The 15,113-nt window shown below is 41.3% G+C and overlaps 4 protein-coding genes across 5 annotated transcripts in view; 2 read left to right on the top strand and 2 right to left on the bottom strand.

Moving 5' to 3' along the window:
- The window catches only part of eml5 (EMAP like 5), a 60,723-nt gene extending 56,100 nt beyond the window's left edge, over positions 1 to 4,623 (top strand). The window contains exons 38-44 of the mRNA XM_076977907.1: positions 838 to 1,026; positions 1,194 to 1,366; positions 1,566 to 1,728; positions 2,057 to 2,160; positions 2,523 to 2,676; positions 2,901 to 3,001; positions 3,269 to 4,623. Of these exons, the coding sequence (XP_076834022.1) occupies positions 838 to 1,026; positions 1,194 to 1,366; positions 1,566 to 1,728; positions 2,057 to 2,160; positions 2,523 to 2,676; positions 2,901 to 3,001; positions 3,269 to 3,302 (918 nt within the window). The 3' untranslated portion in view covers positions 3,303 to 4,623. The remainder of the gene's footprint in view (positions 1 to 837; positions 1,027 to 1,193; positions 1,367 to 1,565; positions 1,729 to 2,056; positions 2,161 to 2,522; positions 2,677 to 2,900; positions 3,002 to 3,268) is intronic.
- Positions 4,624 to 5,260: 637 nt separating this feature from the next.
- isca2 (iron-sulfur cluster assembly 2) lies at positions 5,261 to 8,405 on the bottom strand. Its single transcript, XM_076977869.1, has 5 exons — positions 8,351 to 8,405; positions 7,309 to 7,432; positions 6,563 to 6,731; positions 6,347 to 6,462; positions 5,261 to 5,762 (listed from the first exon to the last, which is right to left on the bottom strand). Exons 1-5 carry the CDS (start codon positions 8,403 to 8,405, stop codon positions 5,588 to 5,590), a joined length of 639 nt encoding a protein of 212 aa, XP_076833984.1. The 3' UTR covers positions 5,261 to 5,587.
- LOC143480316 (NPC intracellular cholesterol transporter 2-like) lies at positions 7,969 to 10,045 on the top strand. 2 transcript variants are annotated; one of them, XM_076977909.1, is made up of 5 exons: positions 7,969 to 8,079; positions 8,473 to 8,576; positions 8,887 to 8,994; positions 9,202 to 9,374; positions 9,503 to 10,045. In XM_076977909.1, exons 2-5 carry the CDS (start codon positions 8,495 to 8,497, stop codon positions 9,587 to 9,589), a joined length of 450 nt encoding a protein of 149 aa, XP_076834024.1. In that variant the 5' UTR covers positions 7,969 to 8,079; positions 8,473 to 8,494; the 3' UTR covers positions 9,590 to 10,045. The 2 variants fall into 2 exon arrangements, with proteins under 2 accessions (XP_076834024.1, XP_076834023.1); XM_076977908.1 differs by having other exon boundaries at positions 8,004 to 8,116.
- Positions 10,046 to 10,950: 905 nt separating this feature from the next.
- On the bottom strand, positions 10,951 to 13,483 carry gskip (gsk3b interacting protein). The gene is made up of 3 exons (XM_076978742.1): positions 13,379 to 13,483; positions 12,668 to 12,913; positions 10,951 to 12,554 (listed from the first exon to the last, which is right to left on the bottom strand). The coding sequence occupies exons 1-3, from the start codon at positions 13,439 to 13,441 to the stop codon at positions 12,396 to 12,398; spliced, it is 468 nt and encodes a 155-aa protein (XP_076834857.1). The 5' UTR covers positions 13,442 to 13,483; the 3' UTR covers positions 10,951 to 12,395.
- Positions 13,484 to 15,113: the final 1,630 nt, after the last annotated feature.

Genomic DNA, 15,113 nt, shown 5'->3' with positions numbered 1-15,113 from the left:
GTCCACTTTTGGGGGAAAAAGATCCCCCCCCCCCATCACAATGCTGGCTATGGGTCTGTACCCTTGTGCCTTCAGAACTGCCTTAATTGTTGTGGCACAGGAACGCTAAAGAAGTAATTTTCTCATTCAGCTCATGAAATATTAGGTGGCACTGGTTAAGACTTCAGTTTGTTAGTGGGAAGATTCGAAGTGGGGGTTCAAATCGTGGCTCTGCCATGTCACCACTGGCTGATCTGTGCTCTGACCTCAGCTCACAAAAGAAGAGAGAACATGGGAAGAAAATATACAGTATGTATATGTGACCAAATAAAGGCATCCCAACTAGCTTGTAGATATTCTGTAGTAAGTCTATTTTAAACATGTTCTCCTCTATGTTGGGGCCTGTTCTACTGAGAACAAACTGATTCATTTGAGGACTAAATCAAATCAAATCAAATATATTTGTATAGCGCTACAAATCTATTTGATTCTTCATCATTCTAAAAGTCAACTGTGGATGGTACCAATCTGACCACAGTGAGGCTTTCAATTATTTGCAAAGATGTGGATCCAATATATGACAAGATGCTAATCACATGTTTTGGTCATGTCCGTCTTTGTATTTATTTTGGTCATATATATTTACATCGTTATATTTCAAATATATAATTGGAGAAGATATCGAGTGCAACACTGATAGCCCTTTTTTGGCTTTCCTAACAACAGTGTCACTCTGCAGTCTGAAGTTGTGTTTGGTCTTTGTGACGTTGCTTCCTAGACATTTGATTCTGTTATGATGGACGTCTCCAGTTCCTTCACGTTGTATTTGGTGGATGAGAGTTGTGCTGTCTGGTTCAGGGTAAGATCCTGGTGGGCACGCGGAACGCTGAGATCATCGAGGTCGGGGAGAAGAGTGCAGCGTGCAACATCCTGATTAACGGCCACATGGAGGGACCCATCTGGGGTCTAGCGGCTCATCCCACACGAGACCTGTTCCTGTCTGCAGCAGAGGATGGCACCGTGCGGCTCTGGGACATCCCAAACAGGGTAAGCATCTCTCTCTCACATACACACACACACACACACACACACACACACACACACACACACACACACTTCATACTAGTAATGCAATGCATGCTGATCAACTCCCCCAAAGGGCTGTGACAGTGATGCCCAATGCAATATGTTGCTCTCCTGTGTGCTAAAAACAGAAGATGGTGAATAAGGTAAGCCTGGGTCACCCAGCACAAGCAGTGAGCTACAGCCCCGAGGGCGACATGGTGGCCATCGGGATGAAGAATGGTGAATTCATCATCCTCCTCGTCACCTCACTCAAGATATGGGGCAAGAAGAGAGATCGCCAATCGGCCATCCAGGACATCAGGTTATATTTCTTGGGTTCTTTCAACCTAAATTGCAGTTACCAATAGTGGTCGGGTAGAAGGTGTAAACAGAGAAGGTTGAAACACAGATATATGCTTTAAAATGTATATAAGCAGCACATGTCCACCTGTAACGAACTCTAGCGTTGGTTGACGTGTGCAAGTTTCACTGTTTCTAACACACCAGTGGTTTCTGCACAGATTCAGTCCGGATGCGCATTACCTTGCTGTTGGGTCGAGTGAGAACGCTGTAGACTTCTACGACCTGACACAGGGGCCACAGCTCAATCGCATGAACTGCTGCAGAGACATCCCCAGCTTCGTCATCCAGATGGACTTCTCTGCCGACAGCTGCTACATACAGGCACGTGTGACTGTAGCGGGACTGTAGCGGGACTTTAGCAGGATGTTGTATCACTGTAGTGGGACGTCTTTTTTAAGGGCTGTGGTTGGATGCCTCTGCTTTGCCATTTTTAATTAGATTTAGAAGTTTTCAAGATGTCTGTCAGTGGGTTTAAAAATAGATAGTAATTATTTTTCCATACTTTATACTTTCTTTACATTATATTAATTGGGCTACTATGAATTGGATTACATGCTCTGCTTTTTAATTAATTATGCCTCAAAGGTTTTCTGTGCCCAGCTCCTAACATATCTGTACTGTGTTCATCTTTCTGCGTTGGTCCCTGTAGCTGTCCACTGGTGCTTACAAACGGCTTCTTTATGAAGTGCCTTCTGGGAAACAGGTTACAGAGCAAGCCGTCATAGACAAAATCACCTGGGCCACCTGGACTTGGTAATTAACAGCACTGTAGGAGAGCATTTTGATTAAATCTGCTGGATGTCTGCATACATAGACACACACCCACACAGGAGACTACTGACAAATATTCATACCTCTTGTTCAGTGTTCGTCAGCATTTAAACATCATTTAGACAGGGCAGTAATCACACAGCAGGACTGGGGAACTGTGTTGCATGCTGGTCAATGTAGCAGACAAAGAATGACATCATGTCTCGTTTCACTTCTCTCTAATCTGCTTACGGTGTGTGATCTGAGTTTGAACTTCAATTGAGCTCATCCACACATCTTACACCTCTTTATCACCCCTGTCAGGTCATGATTTCTGCCCTTTGTGTGTGTGTGTGTGTGTATAGCATGCTGGGGGACGAGGTAGTGGGCATCTGGTCCCGAAACTCGGACAAAGCTGACGTGACATGTGCCTGTGTCTCCCACTCGGCACTCAACCTTGTCACGGGAGATGACTTCGGCATGGTGAAGCTGTTCGACTTTCCCTGTCCAGAGAAGTTTGTAAGTGTTCTCTGTTTTTAGTGTCTTTTGTTAAAAAAAAAACTTGAAAATAGAGGAAGTAAAATTGCAAGCCTAATCATAAGGGATTTAGAACAAACGTCAACAGCTTGAGTGATTACGACAGAGCACTGGGGCATATTCTGCACGCAGCATGTAAATAAAATACATTTAGTTTAAATGATAAAACAAAACGGGCTGCTCATCACCGTCCATGTTTTCCTCAGGCCAAACACAAGCGCTACCTGGGACACTCCGCCCACGTGGCCAGCATCCGCTTCACCAACGGAGACCACTACGTCGTCAGCGCCGGAGGAGATGACAGAAGGTTAGATTTACGGTTTCGGTTTATGGTTTCGGTTCATGCTATTATATTTGGTTCCCGTTTCTTTGGAGAATAAGCACTTCTTCATATTCAGCGGTGGGCTTCTGGCTGTTGACAAAGCTGCTGTTGTGACTGTTGTGGGATGACGAATAACGTAAAAAAAAACGTGCACTGCGTCGTGTTCTAAAGCCGCCTGTGGTCCTGTGATATTGTAATGGCCGATGAGATTGTTGTTTCATCCATGTTCTGGGTTGTGTCTGTCCCAAACAGCCTCTTTGTGTGGAAGTGTGTCCACGCTCCCTAGGCGGCCCACGGTGCCATGACAGGGCCCAGACGGCCTCTCCCGCTCCGGGTGTCTGTGCCAGCCCAGCAGGGGGTGCCCAGCGCTCTGATACGTGAAGAGGACGAGAGAGAATCAGGCGCTCCCGTTGGGGGTTGAACCCTGACCTTTACTCCGCAGGGTGCATGTGTTTGAATGACTCCCTAGCCCTGTTAACGTCCATACCTGAAACCTACCGCAATGTCCTCTGTCTAAATGACACTGAACTCTGGAAACGTGGACAAAAGAGGTTTTTGTCCATGTACGCATCCGAGAGGTTTGAAACAAGTGCATCACCCCACTCCCTTTTTGGACATGTCCTTATTTAACAACAGAATGGGCTTTGGTTTGGAGTACATCTGTGTCATTGTTCGTTGAGGTTCATCAGAGCTCCTTCCAGATTAATGTGTAGCAAGAAAAATAAGATTAGCCTTAAAGCATCCATTGACAGTTCTTTTTGGGCGAGGTTGGACTCTTTGAACAGTTTGAATATATTTTTTTATATGACCATATTCTATATATATAGTGTTTTCACATATTCCACGTATTATGTTTTCATGTATTTATTGTGTGGTTTAATTATTTATTTTTGTTTAGTTGAAGATCAGAACTCCTGTGGCCTTCTCTGTGAATGTAACACGGGCGTTATGTTCTTGGATGTCAGCATGCCAAAGCATACTATGACCTGCTCACTGTGGTTCTTCAGCGGTCTTTAATGTCAGCCCTAAACAACGTATCCATCTGTCACACCTCGGTCTCCCTTTGCAGACATAGGTGACATGAATAACCATCTCTGTAGCATCTTTTGCTAGAGCAGTACCCATGGGTTGTGTGTACAAGTATGTATGCTTGTGTAGGTAAGAAGTGTATGCTATGTGTCTTGTGTCTATGAAACAAAATTCAAAAGAGAAATGTCTCTATTCAGTCCATATAAAAACATAATGAGTAAACAAATGTCGTGATGCACTGTTGCGTCATGTAAAATAACACGCATCATGTGTCGTGCTGCTAAAGCCTTTTAAATGTCCTATCATGATGGATAGTAATCAAAAGAACTTACATTAACACATTATTACATTATTCTTCACTTGAATGTTCCACTGCAGGAAAAACACAGAAACAAATGAAGAAAAAAAAACATGCAAAATGTTTTCTATTTGATTTATTGTCAATCTGATTACTTTGAGATGTGTTCAGTGCAAATGTTAATTTTCTGATATCAGTGTAAATAACAATTGTAAAGACATCTTTTTGTATATTTTTGTGAAATGTTTTCATAAGTTCCAACTTTGATTAAAAAAATGTGTGTAAATGAATCTTTCCTTAATATCATTTAACCAACTTATGTAACATGTTTACATCACCACTCCTATTTAAATAAGTAGCAGTATACATTTAGAGTTAAAATAAAAACAGTAAATTAAATCAAAACTTTAAACTGCAGGCATGGGGCAGTGGCATTAGAATCAGAACCAGAAGTTCTGATGTTAATGGGTCGGTTGGGAAGTGACTCCATGAACACTAAAGTTCAAAGAACACGTGATCACTCTTGTTCGTGATTAACTCAGACTAATCTCAAACTACTCCAATGACCAAAGCTCTGAGAAAAAAAAACCTTTTAGAGGAGACACAATGCAGGAATGCACTGATTCTGACTGATATTTGTCTCATGATTGTAGAGGTCAGAAATGAGGTACAGGGCACTGATAGTGTAGCTAAAATGTGATTAGAGGGTGATCTTTTGCACTCTGTTTTCAGACCGCACGTATTTATTCCCATTACCAGTGGTTCTACAGTTTAACAGGCAGTTTAACTGCAAGGGAATGCAGAAATCGAACAGATAAGTTGGATACTTGGCGAATTCAAGGACTTGTCGGCTACAGTGTCAGCTGTAGTCTACAGTACAAATTGTAATCCAACTCGTATACAAGACCAGACCAAAGTGGTGCAACATGGCAACAACTTTATTATTATAATCATATATACAATCTTTATATACAGGAAATTACATGTGAAGTTTAATGTTGTGATCATGTCACACTGAAGCACCGTAGCCTAGCAACACGAAATGGCAGATGCCAGTGCAGGATCATCTTCTTGAGCGGGAACACAAACTACGGGCGGCTTCATTTAAATAACTCACATTATGGAGGGCTTGTAGTGTCCACATCGCTACAGACACGTCGTGCTCTAAGACGTGGTCAGAACATTCGGATAAACGCACTACAAACTCTAACAGGGCAACACGGGTGAGAAGTTGGGGTGGAGTCTCAGGCTTTGAGAGAGAAGGAACTGCCACAGGAGCAGCCATGTTGGGCCTGGGGGTTCTTCAGCACCTGGAAGGACGAGCGGATCAGTTCCTGGCTGAAGTCAAGCGTGGCCCCCTTCACAAACTCCAGACTCTCGTGGTCCACTACCACACCAACACCATTCTGTTCAAAAACCCTGAACAAACGCAGTAAATACACAGGTAAATATGATCATACTGCCGGCTGCATTTCAAGTACTGAATCAACACGGTGTTCCTGTGAATGTGTGTGTGGTTTATCACCCAACACTGTGAATGTGTGTGTGGTTTATCACCCAACACTGTGAATGTGTGTGGTTTATCACCCAACACTGTGTTCCTGTGAATGTGTGTATGGTTTATCACCCAACACTGTGAATGTGTGTGTGGTTTATCACCCAACACTGTGAATGTGTGTACGGTTTATCACCCAACACTGTGAATGTGTGTGCGGTTTATCACCCAACACTCTGAATGTGTGTACGGTTTATCACCCAACACTCTGAATGTGTGTACGGTTTATCACCCAACACTGTGAATGTGTGTGGTTTATCACCCAACACTGTGAATGTGTGTGCGGTTTATCACCCAACACTGTGAATGTGTGTACGGTTTATCACCCAACACTGTGAATGTGTGTGGTTTATCACCCAACACTGTGAATGTGTGTGGTTTATCACCCAACACTGTGAATGTGTGTGTGGTTTATCACCCAACACTGTGAATGTGTGTGGTTTATCACCTGTCCTCTTCAGTTTTGACAGTGTCCACTGAGAACTTGTACTGAAAGCCAGAACAGCCTCCACCTTCCACCTGTATCCTCAGATATTCCCCTTTATCCAGAATCTCAGAGAGCCTCTGCACAGAAATAACATTTTAAATGTTTTTGATTTTGCTATTGGTACCCACGACACATGCGTTGATGCTACTAAGGATGACGGAGTAGTGAATTACAAACCTTAACACAAGATTCACTCAGATTGATTTTACCATCTACAGAACCGAGTGCCGACTGCTCCTCCTGAGACAGGCTGTTGCTATAACGTACTGAGTACCAAGACGGCACCTGGGAGCGCGGGGAAGGTCTCCTCAGATGGGATGTAGAGAGCAGCTCTATGGAAGCCACACTTAGGAAAGAAAACCGGAATCTGTTAGTGAAGTGGCTGTATATATTATATTAATGTATGCATTATATTAAGTATCCATATGAATGCCATGGCCAGGTATAACAGCGAAACACTGAGATCTCAAATATCGTGAGATGTTATAAGAAGTACGTAACAGATTAAATCCCTGTCATGGTTTTATATCACTCAGTAGATCCTCCTAACTGGTTCTACCTACGAGTTTGTACCAACTAGCAAACACAGGCGAACTGTTAACAGTATTGGGGGGAAACCTTTAATTGCCCAGTTATAACTGTACAGCTACAGACTCCTGCAACTTTCTTGGGGTCAGAACACAAGTCTTGGAGCTCATTCTGCTGGGCTAGCCAACACGCCACCGAGTTTGTCTAATCTACCTCACATTAGTCCGTATTCACGTTTTTATACGTAATATGTGTTTCAAAATAGTAAACACGGGCGCCACTGCTGGCTGGTTAACTTCACACACAGCAGAGCACCAACTAATCACTTAACTACTCACTTAACTAATCACTTTCCCCATGCATCTACCGCTAGATGATCACGGTTATTGCACAACCTTGCTCGTAGACCTTCATTTATCTGTATAGCGGTGAACGCCACCGCGAAGCTGAAGCAGCAGCTGCCCCCCACAGCCGCACTTCTCCCGCGGCACTCAGATAACAACCGTGTCGTTATGCCCACTCAGCACGTCCGGCTAGCCGGCTAGGCTAGCTACTTACTGCTACACACTTGTCCTTCAGTCTGTTGGACGATATCGGGCTAACGTAAATCTATTAACGATACACTGAGGTTACGTGCCCGGCTATATGTCTTTGCTCCACAATGCAGAAATAGATACTAATGCGGGTAATCACCTACTTTATAATTCTCCAAGGTTTAAATGTGGACGCGCTATTCAGTATTCCTCTGGCTAATGACATCTTCCACAACGGAACGTCTGGTAAGGGTTGCCAGAGTTTTGATAGTTTCGATTCTATTTAATCAAATCGAAAAAAACAAAGCTTTAGAATTTAACGTAAAAATAAATAAACACACATTTTTAATATAAACAAACTCCTATTTCTTAGTTGTTTCGACGATTTATTATTTTTGTAATTCGTGTGTAGTCGTGGGTTTTGTAACGAGGGGTTTTAGAATATCTGGCAATAAAGCAGGGCGTCGGCGTTTGTTGTGTACAGGGAGACGACGCGATTGGTCGGAGACCTTTATCGAGCTCTTTACGTATTGGCTGGGGCCGTTAAATCCGTGCGGCGTCACCGTGACGCGTCACTCGCGCCAGTCTCGTGACGAGGAAACAGGGAGTAGACGGGTGTGAGCAGTCGGGCTGGTGTGTATCCACACTTAATGGTCTTCTCTAAATCTTTGTACGTTTTGAATTGGATTACTTTAACTTTAACGTTTTTAATCGGATTATTTTAACGAAGCACAAGTTTTCGTGATTTTTAGCCCGGTTGTTCTTTAAAATGTATTTGTAAGATATATTTAGTACAGGTAAAACCCTGTTTATGCGGTAGTGAAACTGTATGAAACTTGATGCAGAAGTCTAACCCAGCTGAGACCGGTCACGCAACGCCGGCCGCCCGTGCTGCCTGTTTAACTAGTCAGCTTGGACTTTGCGTATTTTGATCGATCAAAGCTTGGTTCAGAGTTCATTTGTGAGGCCGTTTGTAAAGCTGGCGCCTGTGTGGCGGTCTTGACTGTAGTGGTTTGTGTTTGGCAGGTAGTACGCACTCACCTGAGCGATGGATTTCCGCGTGGTCTGCACCGTCCTACTGCCCCTCCTGGCGGTCAGCCGCGCAGAGCAAGTCAAGTTTGCGGACTGTGGTGAGTGTGCACTCCATGTGCACTCCTTTAACTAGTGAAGTGTCTTATTCAAGACTGCTTTAACGTTCAGGGAAGACAAAATGTCACGAGTGGGGCCAGGGGGGTCATTGAAGTGCTGTTAGTCGGATCATGACCTAATATGGCAAACCAGTCTGGTGTCTTGTTTACTACATTTTGGAGAAGAGAATTTTTTTCTAACATGACAGTGCAGTAGCTACAGTTCTTTACACTGCTAACATGCAAGGTATGTGTACGACTGTGTTTGTGGGCATGTGAACACTTATTTAGTTTTTTCCCCTTCTCACATTAGGCTCAGTTGCTGGATCGGTGATCCAGGTCGACATTTCTCCCTGTCCAAACCAACCATGTCAGCTTCACAAGGGACAGTCCTATGCCGTAAACGTGACGTTCAACAGCGGTAGTTAAACAAGCTTTCAATTTTGTTGACTCTACCTTCCTAAAGATTTCACATTTGAAAGGTTTACAGGGATCTTTCACAGAATTTAACTGTTTGGTCAGATTACATTGCTAACCAGTGGAATTTAGCAGTTGTATATATTTGTTAACTATTTGAAGTACACATTTGATGTTCAAAATGGTGCAAATATAAACTGTGTGTTTATAGGTGTTGTGAGTCAGACCAGTACAGCTGTGGTACACGGCGTGATTGCCGGGGTCCCAGTGCCTTTCCCTATCCCCATCGACGATGGCTGTAAGTGTGGGATCCAGTGCCCTATTCAGCAGAAGGCAAAATACAGTTATGTCAACCAGCTCCCCGTCAAGACCGAGTACCCCTCGGTAAGTACTTGTACCTCCCTTTTCATGACCACTACCAACTATAACTATGAATGCATCTACATCAAATGCAGTAATCTGAATAGACACTTTGAGGTAAATTTTGTGCATGTGTGTGTTTATTTTTAAAGATCAAACTGGTTGTGGAGTGGGAACTGAAAGATGATTCCAACAAAGATCTGTTTTGCATCAAGTTTCCTGTACATATTGTAAACTGAGCTAAAAAGGGATAGTATTTTCTAAAACTTGCATTTTTAAAATGTTGATTTAGTACTCGCATTTTATAATTTTGATCGTGTTATAATTTGTGGTCTAATTTTTAATTGTAATCAAAATTCTCCGTTTCTATAGTAATTGATTTAGACTGAGTGATTGATTAAAGTTATCTTTATGCAATTTAGTAAAACATTGTAAATTGAATTAGGTTAATATTCACTGACCAGTGTTGATTGAAATATTAACATTCCTGTGCAATATTTTTTTCAAAAATTCTGGCTGCTGTGTGGCTACATTTTCTAACAAAGTGTCTATTTTTATTGTACACATTAAGATTTAAATTCATATTCTTGTAACAGTGATGTCACGAGAACAAATCTTAATTGTACAAATGCTGCACATGTGCATGTTTGTCTGAAATAAAGAACTTTTAATAAACAACAGTTGGGCAAATGGAATCGGTTCAGTCTGTTGACTTTAACTGAACTGAGTGATTGTTGTCTTACCGTGGTAAAGATCTAGCTAGCACTTCACAAACGTATTCAGGAGCTTCCCCATGTAAAATAATCTGTCTTGGGTGTCCATATCACTGACTCACTCCTGGTCAGAAACACAACAGCAGCTGTTCTCTATTCTTCTTATGCTGCATTGTTCATCATATGCACCAAAGGCTACTAGTGATCTTCTACTGATGCATTGGCATTCTGCTTTCCAGTACAGTATTCCGTAACACATCAGCAAACAAGAAAGCTCTGAAGTGGGTCATTACTGGGGCCACTAGGCTTCACACACACACACACACACACACAGCTGTGTGAAAGATGCCACCAGGATCTGTTAGGAACTCGTTCATCTCTGCAATGTTTGCACTCTCATGCTTCAGGTATCACAGCACCATGCAGACTCACTCCTCAAACCTGAGGGACTTACTGTAGAAACGTGATCAGCTAGTGTTTAGATTCTCGTCATCCACATTAGACCAGTTATTTCACAGCACTGTGCTGCTATTATTATTACTATTTATGATACTGCACTATTGTATTACCATAGAACACTGGGAGTTGCAAAACTAATGTCATTATACATATATCATCAGTTACTCCATTTCTCATGCTAAATTAATGTCAAGTGGGTACAATTTAGTGCCAACACGGTAAATGTAGCACATGTAAAATAAATTAAGATCAATTACATTCCACTTCGAAATAAAAAAAGATTATTTTTGTATAAGAGACAAATGTATAAACTCTTTAAATGTAATTTCGGTTCAATGTAGTAATCATCTACATTGACATAGGGTCACTGTGAAGAAACTTGCTTTGAGAAAAACGTTATTCTAAAACACATTTAGGATGCAAAAAAGAAATTCTTTGTGTGCTTTTATTAAATGGAAACACAGCTAAGCAACCATTCAAAAGGCAGCATATTTTTCATTTGTCCAGTCATCTCCTCTACACACATTAGCATTTTCTTTTTCTAGGGTTTCTGAACAAACTCTAAAATAATTAGAGGCATGTTCAAGACAGATTTTGTTGGGTTTCAGAAGAATTTGCACAGATGATAACTGCAATCCTATTGACTTATTGGCTTCTTCCACGTCATCACCTGCCTCAGCCCAAAATCACATCTGAAATACGATATTATTACAAAGGTAGGTTGAATTTCAACACGCTTATTCAAACATGAGGAAAACCCTTTCATGTTTATGCATTCATATTAAAGCTTGCATTTTCATTCCTTTATCCAAAAATGAAATTATGGAAGAAAAAAAATGGAATGTAACCTTGTATGCATTCAGTAGGCCTTTCAAACCCAACAGATAATGGCTACTGCATTTTTACTTCACTCCGAGTTTGTGCAAAATGGTCATACATGCAGATGGTTGTTGTCTAAGGTCTCTGTGCTGCTTTAAGTCCTGTCCATAAAATAATAAACATTTTACCAGTTTTGTTAACAGAGGAAAACTGAAATCATGTCTAATTAAAAATGGCAGTCCAGGAAAAAAAAACTAACTTTCAATGAAGACAAATTAAAAAGATTGTGTGTTGTCACTTTCATTCTGAAGTTGTATACTCTTCTTTATCCCAGTACTCAAATCAAACCATTTTATCTCAATATTTTTATAAGATTCTGTTTTGAACCAAAATACTATACATGTATTATTTACATGAAAGTTTCATTGGCTCTATAAGAAAACCTGTAAACCGGTAAAACAATTCAGAGAACATTTTTGTATTATTAACTGGTACTGCAAATAAAAAAAACAAAAAGCTAGATATTCTTACTATTCCAAGATGTCATGGATAGCCCATGTTGCAGACAGGTTAAATGGAGAAGTCACTACAGTAAGGCATCTAAGGAACCACACTGCTGGCAAAGAGAAGCAGCTTTTCCGGTCCAATTCAGTCAAGTACAGTTAAACATTCATCTGTAAAATAACCGCTGGCTTATCCCCATTTGTTTCTGGTCTCAGTATCATCTAACCAACTGATCAGAAAACACACAGAGTCCCTTTAGTCATCTGCATGTTCAGTGGCATTTTGGGGGGGGCTGATCCTTTTCATTAAGATGGAGGATTTTATTCTGACTCTTAATCTAGACCCTACAGACTTTGTACAGTTCTTGCTTGTTGCAGTTTCTGTAAAACAATAAAACCATTGCCAAGTAACTGTATAAGTAACTATCATTTGACAAAGGAGCCATGTTAAAATCAAGAGTAACTAAAATCAGGCAATATTGTGTTTAAACCATTAGCTAGCAAAGATCTGTTGAAATAACCAAACTCCTGGTTTAGGATGGTCGAAATCTTCATTGTCCATTTTGTTTGAGACTCTCAAGCCGTTGTAGAAGTGCGTTCCCAAATGCTTCTCTGTAACCAGGGCTGAGGGAGTCCAGGAGTGAATAAACAGTTTCGTGGTACTGAGCGGTCAAACCCTCATCGACCTGATCAAAGGCGTAGCCAACCACCTGGAATGACAGTTGGACTAAGAAGTTAATAATAGGAATATAATAGGAGTAATATTAAAAACAATGTAAGTGATCATTCAAAAAAAAGTGAATAACTCCCCATTCCCACTCACCCTTAGCCCCGCTTCAGTGAGCTCTAAGCAGTAGCGATTCCCCTCTCTCGTCTCCACGTTTATATATGCCACATCCAGGGCGTTTGTGAGAGATGTAGACACGTACATGTCCGACACAGCAAACAGGACATCGTTGACCAGTGCCTCGGCTTCCAACCTCATGTCTTTACCGCCTCCTAGTTCAGCACAGCGCTCTTCGTATGAGGACTTTGGCAGATCCTCCGGCTGACAGTCCACTTCCATCCCCTGGGCAAAATGCGGAACAGTTAATCGGGTGTTGAATCGATTAATCGTTGGTTGAAACACAGTCGCAGTGACGTAATCATGCAAGCTGGCTAGCTAACTTCAGTCAACGCATGTACAAAAACACTTAAAGCTAATTAGAGCAAACGTAAACACTATCTTTGTAGTTATGGAGGGCTCACAGGACAGTTTTTACGCCGCCAAAAGCTTGCAGACTACATTTCCTATTAGTCTGCTGAAAAAGACGAATACAAACTGACATGGAGCTGTATCGCAATCTAATGCTAATGTGCTTGCTAGCTAGCTCTTGCTAATAATCGCCTTCTAGTATCAAGAAAACTAACAATAACAATATTATGACAAACTCAAATATAAAACGGATTAGATAACAGCGGAGTATATTATACAGTATCAGGTACTTAATAAAATAAGTTTTATCGTTGTAAATTTTGTTAGCTAACTACTAACCTCCTCCGGGGGTAGCTCAACCGTACACTTCCGGCTCATGCCGGCAAATATGGGAGTGTTCATTCAGGCCAATCTGTCTTGCATTATAGTGTGTGATAACTGTTGAGTAGCATCACCAAACGACATGCAAACTAAATGAATTTATAAATAGAACAATTAGATAGTATAGGTTAGGGTTAGGTATTTATTTAAAATTCTTGTCCAGTGTGGGTCTTTTACTTAATTTACTTAATAATTAGGACTGCATATAGTCTCTAATCTGCTCCCTGCTTTTTGTAGTTTATGTTGTTTGTTTGTTGTTTATGTTCTTTGCTTTGATTTTATTCTTTTATGTACGATGACCTTGAGAGTCGTGAAAGGTGCCTATAAATAAAATTTATGATGATGATGATGATGATGATGATGATTATTATTATTAGTAATTCAACTGGAAACAGACATGTAATCTACAAGAATTATTGAAGGGAGACAATTCTTAATCAGTAATGTTTGTTCTCTTTATGCTCACAATGCCAAAACATTAACTAGACCTATATGGGGTGTCTACGGGCAGTCATGGCCTGGTGGTTAGGGAACTGGTCTTCTGACCGGAGGGTCGTGGGTTCGATCCCCAGGCCTGATGCCATGACTGAGGTGCCCCTGAGCAAGGCCCTTAACCCTCAATTGCTCACTTGTATAAAAATGAGATAAAAATGTAAGTCGCTCTGGATAAGGGCGTCTGCCAAATGCCATAAATGTAAATGTACTCATCTGAATAGCCTTACATGAGTGTAACAATTGGACATTCTGCAGCCTTCTCAGCAATGCTGGAATGGGGAAATGGGAAAAGGAGAACTTCTACACATCTCCTGAGTTCTTCACAGGCCTGCACAGAGAGCATACAGGAGCATGTGGGAGTTTGGTTTTGACTGTACTGGTTGGAAGTCTGGAAGTTAATGGATTAAAAACTTAAGAGTGATGAATGTGAGAATATGTTACTTCAGTAGGCCTATAGTGATAATTTGTATTAGGTTACAGATAAATCTTTAATAGGTAATCATTCATCTGTAACAAAATGCATCTTAAAATGATCTTCCCAACCCTGGAAGTAGTGGCATGGTGCATATGTACTAGTCCAGCTTCATAACCAGTAGTATGCAGCTGGCCAAGGAGTGTTTGAGTCAGAGACTCACTGACGACCTGGGAGAAAGCTTCCAGCCTCTGGAGGACCTGGAGAAGTTTGCAGACTATAAGCACTGGAACAGAATTCTCCTCTAAATTAATTGTAAAGTGACAAAAAAATGTATTATGCATTAGTTGTATTATCTCTTATATGCTAATTTTACACGGTGTGATTATTGTGATGATTATGCTGTTGCAGATAACATTGCCTTTGAGACTCTTCGTCCTTGAAACCATCCCCCCCAAGGAAAACCACTGCCATTAGTATTCCAGGGACTTGATTGCAAAACCCAATTTTTAAATAAAAAGATAGTCACATAGGGATGACAAATAGCATTCTCAAGGAGGTAAGACGTATTTCCAACAGTTTCTTGAGCATTATGAGAAAAGCTCAGCAGAACACAACCGCTTGTTGTGTAAAAATAGTGGGAGTTTCCCTGAGTCATCTGTGGGTTGGCATAAGTCCATGCGGAATAGCAAGACCGGCTACAGAAACGCCCTCTTGCATGATAAAACGAGAGCCACTCACCTGTCAACCACAGCTTGTACCAGACCTACGAATTACGAAGCCACA

The sequence above is a fragment of the Brachyhypopomus gauderio genome, chromosome 17 (genome assembly GCF_052324685.1).
Source record: "Brachyhypopomus gauderio isolate BG-103 chromosome 17, BGAUD_0.2, whole genome shotgun sequence".
Taxonomy (NCBI): domain Eukaryota; kingdom Metazoa; phylum Chordata; class Actinopteri; order Gymnotiformes; family Hypopomidae; genus Brachyhypopomus; species Brachyhypopomus gauderio.
Note: the sequence above shows the minus strand (reverse complement) of the source record. Positions and strands in the feature narration are given on the sequence as shown.

Excerpts from the sequence above, each read along its gene's own strand:
- gskip (XM_076978742.1), bottom strand. The coding sequence starts at position 13,441 with ATGAACACTCCCATATTTGCCGGCATGAGCCGGAAGTGTACGGTTGAG. Across the intron at positions 12,914-13,378 it reads TTGAGCTACCCCCGGAGGAG|GGGATGGAAGTGGACTGTCA; the intron begins GTTAGTAGTTAG and ends CATTTTGCCCAG. Across the intron at positions 12,555-12,667 it reads TCACTGAAGCGGGGCTAAGG|GTGGTTGGCTACGCCTTTGA; the intron begins GTGAGTGGGAAT and ends CTGTCATTCCAG.
- LOC143480316 (XM_076977909.1), top strand. The coding sequence starts at position 8,495 with ATGGATTTCCGCGTGGTCTGCACCGTCCTACTGCCCCTCCTGGCGGTC. Across the intron at positions 8,995-9,201 it reads AAACGTGACGTTCAACAGCG|GTGTTGTGAGTCAGACCAGT; the intron begins GTAGTTAAACAA and ends GTGTGTTTATAG. Across the intron at positions 9,375-9,502 it reads TCAAGACCGAGTACCCCTCG|ATCAAACTGGTTGTGGAGTG; the intron begins GTAAGTACTTGT and ends TTATTTTTAAAG.
- isca2 (XM_076977869.1), bottom strand. The coding sequence starts at position 8,405 with ATGAACTCTGAACCAAGCTTTGATCGATCAAAATACGCAAAGTCCAAG. Across the intron at positions 7,433-8,350 it reads CGCAAAGTCCAAGCTGACTA|TGGGCATAACGACACGGTTG; the intron begins GTTAAACAGGCA and ends GGACGTGCTGAG. Across the intron at positions 5,763-6,346 it reads GTCAAAACTGAAGAGGACAG|GGTTTTTGAACAGAATGGTG; the intron begins GTGATAAACCAC and ends GCGTTTGTTCAG.